General features: G+C 42.5%; 1 protein-coding gene across 1 annotated transcript in view; it reads right to left on the minus strand.

Moving 5' to 3' along the window:
- Positions 1-2,528: 2,528 nt before the first annotated feature.
- Positions 2,529-14,319, minus strand: part of frmd4ba (FERM domain containing 4Ba) — a 63,768-nt gene continuing 51,977 nt past the window's right edge. The window contains exons 12-24 of the mRNA XM_056273261.1: positions 12,866-12,942; positions 11,193-11,331; positions 10,384-10,525; positions 10,132-10,265; positions 9,907-10,023; positions 8,979-9,207; positions 8,219-8,275; positions 7,967-8,102; positions 6,755-6,919; positions 5,418-6,190; positions 5,029-5,149; positions 3,229-3,356; positions 2,529-2,650 (exon numbers count right to left, since the gene is read on the minus strand). Coding sequence (XP_056129236.1) covers positions 3,254-3,356; positions 5,029-5,149; positions 5,418-6,190; positions 6,755-6,919; positions 7,967-8,102; positions 8,219-8,275; positions 8,979-9,207; positions 9,907-10,023; positions 10,132-10,265; positions 10,384-10,525; positions 11,193-11,331; positions 12,866-12,942 — 2,193 coding nt within the window. The 3' untranslated portion in view covers positions 2,529-2,650; positions 3,229-3,253. The remainder of the gene's footprint in view (positions 2,651-3,228; positions 3,357-5,028; positions 5,150-5,417; positions 6,191-6,754; positions 6,920-7,966; positions 8,103-8,218; positions 8,276-8,978; positions 9,208-9,906; positions 10,024-10,131; positions 10,266-10,383; positions 10,526-11,192; positions 11,332-12,865; positions 12,943-14,319) is intronic.

Consider the following 14,319-nt stretch of genomic DNA (forward strand, 5'->3'; position numbering starts at 1 on the left):
GAGTCTGCACCACAGCTGAAGGTGTAACACATTAATGATGCCCTACCACGACCGTGGCAATCTGCTGCAGCCTCCTGTGAGCACTTTAAATTGTTTTGCTGGAAACATGCACCTATGCCAATACCTTTTTTTTTTTTTGCTTCTTTGTGATAAAATAAGACAGCCCTACATAGACAGGAGGCAAGGGCACATGACCTCGTGGCTAATCCAACTATTTCCTCCTCACAATTTGTCAAGAGGCATTAGTTCAGAGCTAGAAATAGAATCTGCTGATTTTGGGAAAGCAGTGGCCCACTAACATGATTGATAGTTGGTTTAACCTGCGCAAGGCTTTGGTGCATGGTGGTTGAGCCGTTCACGTTTGACACAAATCTGCTGTCGACATCCAGAGTTTTGTTTGTAGCGTATAAATGAGGGGCAAAGAACATAGGAGCCCTTTGTTTGTGCAGTCACGTCTCAGCTGGAACAGCCTTCCCCTATGCTTGCAGCTGGTGTCCTGCAAAAAGGCATGCAGAGACAGAGGGAGGCAGCTGGATCCTTAAAGCACGCGCACACACACACACACACACACACACACACACACACACACACACAATTTCTGCCTTGGGTATACTCAAGAAGCTGGAACGCTCCGAGACCTCTTTGGGGTTCATTCAGGTTAAGAGGTATAACACTGAGGAAGACTACAGCCAAGTACAACCGGTGAACTGTAGCCTCCTTAAGAGGCGACCAAGGAGAGATAACATGGTAAGATGCGCCTGTAGTGCAGGCCCAAAAGCACGTGTAAGACGGGGTTGTTGCACGGAGGCCTCCAGAGTAGTACTGTAAACATGAGTTTGTCACTCATGGGAAAGACAGAGAAAAGGTATGGCACGCATTGGGTGTGTCAGGTTTTAAAAGACTTGTTTGGTCGGTTTATTGCTCCAGGAGAATGAAAACCAGCCAAACAACACATCGGTGAGATGAGGTTGTAAAATGGATCTGCAGTGGAAGAGAACCACAGTGCAATAAACAGGATCATTGGTCGAGACTATTGTTTTTTAAATATCAGGTTTTGAAATTAAAGAAGTCAAGATGTGTTAAAATCTTCACTCTAGATACTTGGAGAATTCCAGTTCTTTGGCGCTATTAAATGTAAATGGTGCTAAAGGTTATTCAGCCATTTCCTTAAGCCTGTTGGGAGCATCGCTGTACTTCCTTCAAACCCATTTTGCTAATTGAATTTGCTAAAGAGACATTCGTGTAATTACCTGATTACACAAATGTCTGTTTGGATTTAGGTTTAAATCCGGTGTTTTACTGAATTGTTTTTTTTTTGCACAGCTTACCACCGTTTTGATTAGACTCGGGTTTCTGTTAATGTGCCTAGAGTTTTCAGTTCGCCTGAAAGAAAAAAACAATCAGTTAAAGCAATTAGTTCAAAATGCTTAATTTTGTTTTAATTCAAACAAATGCAATTATGCACTTTACTAAGAACCAGCTTAACAAAAAATGTTTTTTTTTACTATATATTACATGCTTTGTCAAATACAAAAAAGAAAAAGATTTCAAAAAAGACAGAACCGATATATTTACAATACCAACATGTACATACAGCTTCATTCTCTTGAGAAGTGGAGAAAGCCGGTCCATGGATTCCAGCATGGATGCGTTAAGCTTGTTTAAGAAAAAAAAAGTCTTTCTGGAATTCTTTCTCCAGTAACCAGTGAGATGAGGCAGTAATATCAGATTTGGTAATTTAGGGTCATACTCAAATAGTGTGACAAGGAAGTTATTTGGCTGAACTGTACTGTAAATACTGTTACATAGAGAGAGAAGAGAGAGAGAGAACACTTTGCAAATTACAGCTGCAGATTTCAACAGACAGTACACAAAAGCAGTGTAGTAGTTAAAGCAATATAACTGACTTGAATCCTTCATTACAATACCATCCTGTCAAATCTTGACAGATCCTTCATTGTTACAGCGTTCATACGTGGGTGTAAAAGTTGGAAGAATAGGATGAGTCAATCTTATTGTTTTGCGGCTCAGTATCCTTCTTTAGGGACGGTCCTACACTCCTTGGTTCATGTGGAGTCAGTTTCTGTACAGAGGGTACACAGGGAAGAATTTTTTTTGTGTGTGGGGGGGGGGGGTCTGGGTTCCTTTGCTCCTTTTTAACCGTTCTACACGGTGACAAGCAGCTCCACCCAGGTGAAAACTCAGCGCTCAACACAGTCGGCATCCTCACCACACACACACACACACACACACACACACACACACACACTGCGATCTAGCACATGTAGATGACCTACAGAGTGTCTTTTCGAGTGCACCGCAGGCTCCAGGTCAGTTTGCCACTTGAATGTAAGAGAGCCTAGATGCAAAGGCTAAATTTCCTTTCACGAGTTGAATTCCACACTAGCAGTTTCATGATTCTCTGGATTTCCTTTTCTGGGGGGGGGGGGGTATGTAAGTGCATTCGAAGGCACAACGAGGGCTTCTTATGATAAAAAAATAAAATCCCACTCTACACAGGCAGGTCAGTGATTATACTATCGTTCCTGGTTTTGAATTTTCATGCCAGTGAATCCCTTCCTCTGCGTTCAACCTGCTGTCCATTTGGCTGCTGATGGGCGAGTCCATTTGGTTGACATCGACGTAGGATCTATGATAAATACAAAGGATTTAAAGGCATTAGATAGGTTGCACATTTGACTTCGGTGGTGGCTGCATTTAATTCTCCAATATCACTGGATGAGTATTATTAGAATGAATTAACCCCAAGCCCTCATAAACTGTGCTACTTCAACCTTGACACATTTCAATGCTTCCTCTTTTAAGATCAATTCCCGACTTTAGCCCCATAGAGTAAGAACATTTCTGTGTCTAGGGCGACTTATCTATCACAGTTGTGGTATAAATGCTGAGGAATAGCAGACCTTTCCTTTGGCAAGCCTAGGGTCCATATCAAAACCTTCTCACCCCAGAGAATAGAGCAGGTGCACACAGAAATTATACACACAGCATTTAAACACCAAAAAGCTCAGAGGTCTCATTCTCTCACAGATATGCTCTTCCACCACCACCAATAGACACCCGAGAAAAAAAAAGTTAAAACCAAAAAGACCAAAATGATTGAGCTATTCAGTTCCTGCCTAAAAAAAAAAAAAAGGAAAAAAAAGGATACATCACCATTACCACTGTGCCCATGTGGGGTTGTTGAGTGTTTTTTTTTTCTCTCACCCTTTCTTTCGTGCTGTGCCTCTAGTTATTGGGGAGCAGGAGGATAGACAACAGCACCACACATCTCTAATGGCCCTGCAGGGCACACCGTCCTATCACAGCTCCGCCACTCAAACTCTGTGGGACATCTGTGCACGAGAGGGGCAAGGTTAGGTGCTTAATTGCAGCACATGGGTGAGGGTGCGCCTCATTCACACATGCTGCCTAACCTATAAATCTTCCCTCAATTTTACACGTCAGGCTCATGTGTGAGTACGAGTGTCAGTCGACATATCATAAAAGCTGTATGGGCAATTTGTCAACTCGCAACCTAGTAATAGTTACAGAAACAATTTACTAAACGACAGTAGTGTGGATAAAAGCTGCCAGATTGCTGGAGAGAGAGATTTTCTAAGGAGCGAGTGAACCAGTCGCAAGGAATGCATCTGTGACTTGTCCACGGCAAGCATTTCTGAAGCGGAGATTTATTTGTAAAACGGCAAAAGTAAGAGCATATTGGAAAAAAGTCTGGAAAATGGACAGAGCTAGAACTAAGACAGCTTTATTAAGTCCGCGCAGAGCAGAGGATGAAGTCAATAAGCAGCTGTGTAACAGGCAGCGGTTATTTGAAAACTCCAGAATGCCGGAATAATAAATATGTAAATAAAAATAACATTAAAGTTATAGATACAGTCATTTACAATATAAAATACATCCTGTATGAGCGAGGAACGAGACAGAAGACACTGTCATGTTATGTGAATATAACACTCTCCATAAATCTTACAGATTGAAGCTGTACATGTGAACAGAGAAAACCACTGGGCGGTGCCGGAAAAATTATTCTGACGATGTTACGAAATGTATGTTTGCAAGGGACTTAAAATTGAGAAGGCAGGCAAGACAGCAGAGAAAATGGGCTATCGGAGTGGTAAACGCACACTGTAAGAGACATGTGACCTCTGGATGACAATATGACAGCTGATAGGAGAAGTAGGGCAGCCATGTGCAACAAGTCATGAAAGCCATGCGATATGATACATGAAGAGGAACTTTCAGACAAAGGATATTGCAGTGCTCACTTCAAAATGTCAACAAAGCGGAGGATGTCGTCATTCTGCAAACAAGCTGAACAGAGCAGCAAACCCTTATGCTCTGGCCATCGCTGTTTACTTACTATGGCGGGCTACCCTTAGCAAAGGACACCTTACTGAGCCTGTGCACTCTGGAGGTTTGGGACTGCCCTGGCCTGGAGGTCGCCCGCCTGGCTCGACAACCAGAGGAAGTGGAGGAGGGAAAGGAGGAAGAGAGCAGGGAAGAAGTGGAAGAGGAGGCGGAGGAGGAAGAGCTAGTGGGGAAAGCGGCACAGCGCCGCTGGCCATCGGGGCTGTACCAGGAGCCCTTAAAAAGCTGAGAGGAGCCATATCTATAAGAGAGCAGGGGCCAGTGGACAGTTACAGATAGGAGAACCATTTTTAAGCCCTGGAAAAACTGTCTGTTGTCTGTACAGATCCCATAATCCCCATCCTGAACCAGGCAGCCATGTTAAGTAGATGGAGAATAGACTCGACTGCCCAAACACCCTTTTCCAAAGCCTAAGGTGAAGTTAAATAACAATGGCTAAGATCATAATATTAGCTATACAAGTCAAAAGTATAGTTGCGGGGAGGGGATAACAAAACCAAAGAGCAGCTTATATTTTCTGTAGCCATCCATTCCTGGTAATTAAAAACGAGTGTTTAGCTTTAGAGATAAAGAGGATCAGGGAGTGGCTAATTGGATAAGGTGCTGAAATGGGGCCAAGGTTTTTTCCCCCCTCACCTGTTGTGTGTGGGGTAGCTGTAGTGAGGTGTGCTGTAAGCGTAGGGCTGCTGCGTGTGCATGGGAATGTCGTATTCCACTGTGCCAACATTCATGTGCCCGTGCCAGTTTCCAGTAGAGGCTGAGGACAGTAAAAAGTAAAGAAGAGCAGATTAAAAAAAAAATCATAGACTCAACACTCTTTAAAAAAGGCTGTTAAGAATGGTCCAAGTCAGCAGCTGACTCATTTGCATGTGGAAATAGTGTAATCCATTCTGAAGTACTGACATATAGAGTGCTGGGATGAAACCTACTGCTTCTTTTGAAGTTTAGCAACATAAAACAGAACTCAGGTCTTTTTTTCTCTCTCTCATGGAGATTTTAGTGAAATATTAGTGCAGCAGACTAACCTGTTGAGTAGGGCACTGTCCTGGTGTTGTGGCTGTAGGGTGCAGGCATGGTCTGGTAGCCTAGGCTTTGCTGGGAGCCTCTGTCATAGTCATAGTCATATGCTGCCTGCTTGCTCCCAGCATTACGATGGTACCAGCCCCTCAAGTGTTCAGCCACTATGGCTTTCTTGATGTCCTTAGTCACCTGCTCATTGTTCCGGGGAACTGGACGGTTCCTTGGCGGCCGCAGTGTGGCGTAAGGGTTCTGTGACATGCTGTCAATCTCATCATTTCCATATCGACCATACATATCCTGGCTGTGATAGGTTGTTGGCACAGGGTGGTAAGACTGACTGACACTGTAATGTCCCTCCATCTCATTATCATACATGTAGACTCCATTGGAGTATGGTTCTGGTTCTGTGTAGCTGGGGTAACCTGTCACATAGTAGGCTGTTGTGGTGGGCCGTCCCCGAGGCTGGTAACCATGGCCGGTGGGTGTCTGACGGGTGTCCGGCTGGGCCAGGTTGGGCATGCTACCTGTATTTGCGTAGATATCCTTCTTGTGGCGCCCACGGACCCTGCGGCGATGGGTGTGGTTACCAGGGGCACTGTACTCCACACTAGATTGGCTAGTATAGGAAGAGCCGTCATCCAGGACCTCCGTGCTGTTGCTACGTCGAGCTGGAGGAAAGGCAAAACTTGGCGCAGGGGGCTCACTCTCAGTCAGGAACTGGGATTGGGACTCCAGACTTCCACTCCGCTGCCGGAAATGTTGAGGGCCATCCTCTGACCTGGAAGTGGGTAACAATATTACTATCAGTCTGTCAATAAACAAATTCAACACAAAAATACCTGATAATTAAAAAAACAAACAAAACAAAAAACTACAGCATCTGAACAAAAATACTTCATAGGAGGTGGGTTTATTGCTCATATATCAGCAACACAGAGAGTAGTCTATTTGGACAACAAAATAGTTGACTTTTGGAGCCGGTGCTTAGACTGTGTGTGCACGTGTGTGTATATATATATATATATATATATATATATATATTTATAAAATCCAGTTAATAACCGTTATATAATCATGCTTATATTATTATTATAATGATTATATATAATCAGTTATAATCCTGGATTATTTTGATATATATAATCAAGTGAGTCAAGTAAATTCTTTGAGACAGTTTCGTACTGTCTCATAAAGAGTTTACTTGACTCACTGGATTATTTTGCTCCTTATTTGTTGAGCACTTTCCCTACCGTTGAGTGTTTCTTTTAACATATATATGTGTGTGTGTGTGTGTGTGTGTGTGTGTGTGTGTGTCTGTGTATGTAAGTCATCTTTATTTCACCTGAGCTGGGTACTGCTGTAGGCATTGCGGGTAAGGAGAGGTGTTGGAGGCATGCTGCGTGCATCACGTGGTTGTCTGGAGGTTGGCTTATACGGGCTGCTTTGGCTTGATAAGGCATCACGGTGATTGGAATGGAGTGATTCTTGGCCTTGGCCATAATTTAATCTGGAACACAGATAAGAACAGTGTTTTCTGTTTGTTTTTTTTACCCTGAAATTAATGCTCCTTTGGGGCTATTCTTCAAGATAAACACTGCCCCCCTCTTGCTTAATCTCCTCCCACAAACCTACTACACCCACCATTTTCCTTGAATGTGGCAATTCTAGCCATTGCTTACACCTGGATGACTGCAATTTCACAGCTCAACAATTATTCTCCTCGTAGAGTAGTAAACAATTATCATAACATTGAGGAAAACTGTTTAAAATGAGCATAGATCACTGCATCCACACTTCAGTACCAGAGCAACACATCATGCATGTCATTTAGTGAACATTCATGAAGTGGCTGCTCTGTAAACCATAGTAGTTTTTTCAGAGACACTTTCTTGGTTCCCTTTTCCTCTCCACTTGGGACTGTTGTCTGTTACTTAGCAGGCAGCAACACGCTTGTTCCCATCTATTTTTAAAGCTGGCACATTTGGAATGATAAGAAAGAGATTGTGAAGGGGCAGGAGAGAGAAGTGAAGACTGACAGGAATGTAGCCCTGCTTCCCCTCTACAGGTCTGTACTGGTTATACCCCCCTGCCCCCCCACCCCCCAAGTATCAAGGTGCTCCACCCCTTTCTCATTTTTTAAAAACGTCTCATAAATAGGACAATCTGATGGCATGAGTCTGTGCTACTAGCGCAGACAAGAAAAGCATAGCTGGTTGAGATCAGGCTGTCTTTCTGATCAGAGGGGGCTGTAACACTGAAACATTTTTATACATGTGTTGTCTGTGGCCAAAAGTACTTTGACAGCATTTCCAAATGCCCACCTATGGCAGAGCTCAACCAGCAGGGGTTCAACGTTGGCAGATTTATTTCAAGACATGTGGATATCATCATAACTGCACAGAGGTGTTGAGATTTCATCCAGGACTGATGTCTTTTGTTGAAGCAAAGTCATATATTTCATTATTCCACTCAGGGACTCTCTTCTAAGGCCTTTGGGAAAAAAAAATTTTTTTCAGCTTCTACGTCTAAGTTCCATCCAACAATCAGTTTTTACCTGCTGTGCGTGTTCTGTTCATTGGCAGAGACTCGTCTCTCTTGATGGTAATGGATATTCAGAGTGTCTGAATGGTGAGGCCTGGGAGAATACTGGACCGACCTTGACCGCTGCCTATGGGAACCTAGCTCGTCATCTACAAGGAAGAGAAAATACCTGGTATAGCTGCTTTTTACTCTGTAGTCCAAATCTGTACATAGCAAAGAAAACACATGTATGGAGCACACTCATGTCCAACACTGTAGCACTCACCATCATCCAGTGTGAGGCTGTCAGACAGTGAGCTGAGCTCCAAAGGGTTCACATCATCTGAAAAAGAGGGGACATTCTGTTCTTCAGAGGTGCCTCTGGTATTTGCAATTTTCTTGTAAAAAAAAAAAAAATGTCACCCTGCCTTTTAATCAATTCACCCCTGTTAAGACATTCTTTTTTGGGGTGGATTTCCTGCGGGGTAGATCTGCTCTCCCTGCCCCTGTTTTCCCCCCAATTGTACTTGGCCAATTACCCCACTCGTCCGAGCCATCCCGGTCACTGCTCCACCCCCTCTGCCGAGCCAGGGAGGGCTGCAAACTACCACATGCCTCCTTCGGGAGTCGCCGGCCGCTTCTTTTCACCTGGCAGTGAGTTTTGCCAGCGGGACGTAGCGCGTGGGATGATCACGCAATTCCCCCCGGTTCCCCCTCCCCCACCAAACAGGCACCCCGAATGACCAGAAGAGGCACTAGTGCAGTGACCAGGGCACATACCTATATCCGGCTTACCACCCACAGACAGGGCCAATTGTGTCTGTAGGGACGCTCGACCAAGCCGGAGGTAACACGGGGATTCGATCTGGCGATCCCTGTGCTGGTAGGCAATGGAATAGACCACCATGCTGGTGCTACAGAAATTTAGGCCTTGAATCCTTTTCAAGTTAAATTTAGCACAAATCATGCTATCTTGAGCTAGTCCTTATGTTTGTGTGTTGTTAAAACTTCATATAATAAAAGTATCTACCTATCTATCTATGTACCTGCTATGATAAGAGAGGCTCTCTGTGTGGGTTTCTTTCCCATCTTGATCCTATACTCATTGATCTCTTCCTCAATCTCCTGCAGCTTCCTCATTGCATCTAGGCAGTTGTTTCTCCTCTTTTTCTTGACGGTCTTACACAGGTCATCTTCACTGGCTAGCTTCATGGCTGCCTCCACAATCTTCTGCTGCAGTGCAAACCTGCTCTCCAGGTTACGCAGGTGAGGATCCTGTCAGGAAATGCAAAGCCAATATCACTTCAATGAGGATGGGATTTCCCTTGTTAGGATAAGAGAGCAGGTTCTGGCCAGAGGAGGAACCAGTAAGTACACAAACCAGGAACACATCAAACATATTAAAGATATGATCTAGAATTTATATACTCACCGAAATGGCTAAATTAAAGTATACTTGAAGCAACTGACTAGTGGGAGGAAATTATATTTGTGTCGGTTTTAAGTTTTTGGGTTACAAGGGTTAAGAAGTTAATTATAATGTATCTTTTACATTAAATCATCTTATTCATTTGACCCAACAACATTAAGGAGGGTAGATCTGCTCTCCCAACAACCCACAAAATACAGCTCCATCATGAAAAATACTTATGCTTATACGTATTCAATTTATTTCTGTAGCACAACAGGAAAGCAAGGGCTGTATAAAACATATGACTGTACACTCTGTACAGCTCCCCTCTGCCATCCCAGTCTGAGACCTTTGCCCCAAGTCCCTTAAAAAGCCAGGGGAAATCCTGATAACTAATCACAGCTTAAAAACACCCGAGAGAAAAATTTCTATTGTCTCTCAGGCTGGGGCACATAGTCAGTCAGACAGTGTGGGGGGCCTTGGAATAGGTGGTGTGAAATAAAAGGTACAAATATAATGAGGTCAAGGTTTGAATTCTTATGACAGCAAGCAGCCTTTCTCACCTTATCATATGGGAAAAGGTCATCTAGTTTAAAAGCAGTTCCCACACGGCGTCGTACTTGGGGGGCCCTTTCTCCTGTTGCCAAAGGATACTCCTTAGGTAGCCGGCCTGTGAGCTCCTGTGAACAAGAACAATAAACAGTTCACTTAGATGTGCTATGCTTTTAATGCTCATGCGAAAAACATTGGAAGTTATTGTTATAAGTTATTGCTCCTCAGACACTCACAGCTTCTCTCATGCATATCTTCTTCAGTTCATTCAGTTTCTTAGTCAGTGTGTCTTGAAGGTCCTTCTCTTTCTTTTTCAGTTCAGCAATCTTCTCTTTTTTCTGCTCTTCACTGACTTCAGAGTCGGCGGAACCTGTAATGACCACAGATCTAATCAACTACTATTTACAATGATAAATCCTCACTTATCACTTCAAGACACAGAACAGAAGAGAAGCTATGTGGGGTTGAATTGTTAATGCTTTACGTACCAGCTGAGATGAGGCTCCCGTTGCTGGCCATGATGAGCTGGTCTTTGCTCTCAATGCTCGACAGTTTACTGATTCGTGGTGCACAGGTCTCTGTGAGGTCCACGGCGATGTCTCCTGAACTTCTGGTCATGGTAATCTTTGACTGTGTGAAGAGAGTGGATGAGGTACAAGAGATGGAAGGAGGGGAAATAAAAGCGAATGAGGCATCATCAGTATTTCATCTTAATGACAGCACAGTGCGATAGCAGCGGCTCCATTTGCATGCTCGGGGCTGCAAGCTTGGCACTCTCTCATCAATCAAAATAGGCACTATTCCTGGATTAACACTGACATGCCATCTGCTTCTGAGAGAGAAGGGGGATGAAAAACCTCATCTGACGGCAGCCCGACATACACCTATCCATCCCCATGAAATACTCTGAAATACTCAGCCCACAGCACTCATACAGTATGATTTCACTGACACTCAGCAAATATGTACAATAAATACAAACATATAAAGCACGTGTGCATTCTCACACTTCAAAGTAATGACACCAAGTTTTGACACTGGAATTTGATGACCAAAAAGCAAGAACAAGGACTTAACTGGGTTGAGTTATGGACATAGTAGGTAACACTACACTGATGACTATCTGTCCAGGAGTGAACAAAATATAAATACAGATAGAACAGTAAGATAGTGGTGAGATTGTGTCTGGCGAGCTTAGATAAGAACTACAGTTTACCCCAGATGGTGGTGTGGGGAAAAAAAAGAAAGCAGTGAAGGTGGAGAAGAGGAAGAGAGAGGAAAAGGCAGACACACTCACTTTGCTCTGTTTCCTGTCCAGGTAAAACTGGTGCTGACTAATGGCCATCACCCAGATGGTTTTAATCAGAGAGTGGCTCGCATACCATGTGTGGATGATCAGGCCAGTCTGTCCAAAAGTACGCTTGGTCACTGTCCTTCTACAAGACATATAAATAAAAACACAAACACTCATTACATAGCTGTACGGAATGGCTGAGTTGAACAACACCAAAAGTGAGTACGTTGCTACACACAATGCTATAATATAGAAAAAAAGTAACTAGGGTACTAAAAATGTTTTTTTTTCTAAATCAAATCTTGGTTCAACTTAAAATTCTTGGCCAATTCTGTAGCATGATGTATTCATGAGAAGAGCAACAGAATCAAGTCTGCTTCGGGATCAGTGGACTTTGATTACAGCTTAGCACTAGAACAACCAAGATGGTCATTTTGACCGTTTTGGATTTTCAAAGTTTAATAACTTTGTGGAAAAAAAAGATACAGACCTGCCGCTCCTAAAATTGCATATATTTGCTTTAAAATTAGTTTTAGATCATTGCACACAAAAAAAGTTATAAGATCTTCCTAAAATGACCATGAGTGGTCAAAATGACCACACATAATTTGCACATCATCGTGCATGTCATGCCACTATTTATGACATGTGTTGGTCACATCATTTCCTTTGCGAAGTTCATTGCTCTGTCCTAGAAACACATTGGCATTATCCAGTACAGAGTAATAGTATAAACTTCATTTCTGATTACTGCCAACATGTCTGGGTATAGCCGCCATGTCAGACACACCATCACTACCACTGAGGTGTTGCAGTATTTACAGGCATTAGACAGCGGCCATTTTAAATTGTTTAAAAAATAGTATTAAAGTTGTTAACATTTTCATTTTGGTGTCAGTCGTTTCTTAACGGACATACTATCATATGTAATTTATTAATATCTCAATTGGGTATGTATATTGACAGAATATAGAGTTTAAAAACCATGGCCACAGTCGTTCTAGTAGTTTTTAAGTTCCAGTCATTGTTTGGGACTGTTTCAATAGTTATTTTCAGTTCTTTTTTTACATCTCACGTTTTATAGGCCTTGTTACATTTGTTAGATTAGCGATGTGTTTTCCATTTTGTCTTCCAGGTAATATTTTCACTTTTTTCATTTTGCTATTCATGTTTGACCATGTCTCTCTGAATTTTAAATTGTTTAAAAATAGTATTATAGTTGTTAAAATGTTAATTTTGGTGTCAGTCGTTTCCTAACAGACATACTAACATATGCAATGCATTAATATCTCAACTGGGTATTTATCTTGACAGAATAGAGTTTAAAAACCGGCCATCATTTTGACCGCCCATGGTCATTTTAAGTAGGAGGGAAATTCTGGTCGTTCTAGTGTTAGGTGAATAATGGTACCATATTGAAACCTGTGTGAACACAGAAGAGAAGTCCTGCATTAACAACACACAGGTTTTTTTTTATGGCAAGAAAACTCTCAGACAGGTTATAGTCAATAACATTACCCTATTTGGCCCTCACATTGCAGATAACCTTCAAATCCTCTGAGGTGTAGGATAAGGAAATCTGCAGCTAGAATGTGGTAACTAAAACAGGAGTGCGTCAAACTCAGTCACATCAACCTATTTAAAACCAGATAAATTAAGTGGTTGCTTTGTCAAACCTGTGTGGGTCATTCACTTCCACGGCAAATTTCTTCTCACGGAAATACAGGTTCTCCAACTGCTTCCACTGAAACAGCTGGAGTTGAGGAGAAGGGAGAGATAACCAAAAACATACTGATAAATATACATGCAATCACAGTACAGTGTTTTAGTTGAGTGAGGTTCTAGATCTATGCAGAGGTGTGCTTTTGTTAGACCTAGCTGCAAAGATAAATGTTCATATCATTTACTCCTCCCATGTGACAGAGGGGAATTATACTAATAAAAAAAAAACATTTTACAAGAAGGTAATAACGCAGCTAGTTTTGTTCTGGCTACAGCAGTTGGACTTTTGGCACCACTCTCTGAAACTCCATTCAACTAATGTTATTAGACGAGGGCAACAATTCAACAGCTTGAGCTGTGAATGAAGCCCAGTAGGCCAGCCCGTCAGGGGTAAGGTCAGGCATACAGAGCTGCAATTATGACACTGCTTCAAGTATTGTGAGTAAGGCCTTGCCAGCTTCTTGTTTCGCTCTGCCCTGGGGGAAGGCTTTTAAAAGCAGGGCAAGTCAGAGTGAAAAGTTCCTGTGACACTGGGCTCACTCAATATAGAAAGATATATTGCCATTGTGAAAAAAAACATCGCACGACAGCATGTCTGAGATTTTATGCACAAGATTCATTTAACCACCTAAAAGAGCACGATATCTACAGTTTATAAAAGCAGATTGTTATTTTACAAGAGATGGGGAGGTATATTAAAGTACAGAAAACGACACAAAACATGCTACTGTGGCATCCCTTTGGTGAGAAAATGTCAATGAATCTGAAATTAGCTGTGTGGTTAAGTCTGCCCTCTGTGGCCTGGGTCCAAAACTCACTGGCACTTTTTCTTTTGCATCTCCCCAACTCTGCCTCCCTCTTGGCTGTCACGTCTCATCAAATCAACACAAAACAAAGTCTGCTTATCCTCTTTAAACAAAAAACCAATAAGTCCATATCACAGAAAGTTGAATCAGTTCATGAACTGATTCAACTTTCTGTGATTTTCTTACCTAGATAATTGCGCATGCATAAAGACCATATTGCTATTTCTTAGCACCCCATATCGCTATTTCTTATTTCCATATCGCTATTTCTTAGCACCACACACAACACGCAGTCACACAAACATTCACAAATGCCAGCATCAACAAGGAGAATAATAAACAAGCATGAAATCGTCCAGACCCACGGTGCACCTGTGCATACCAGGGATTTCGCTGTCCTTTTCCCGCTCTCCCTCAGGATCAACCTCAACACCTACCTCTGCATTTGTCACACTCAAATTTTTCTACCATTTCACAACTCTCTTCTACATCACGGAGATGTGGGAACAATTGTACCCCGATATTTTTTTTGCGATTATGTTCCAGAGATTAGCCATATCCTAAAGGTGTCATAAGTAAAACTAGGCTAAATAGCTACCTAG

This window comes from Lampris incognitus, chromosome 2 (genome assembly GCF_029633865.1).
Source record: "Lampris incognitus isolate fLamInc1 chromosome 2, fLamInc1.hap2, whole genome shotgun sequence".
NCBI lineage: Eukaryota > Metazoa > Chordata > Actinopteri > Lampriformes > Lampridae > Lampris > Lampris incognitus.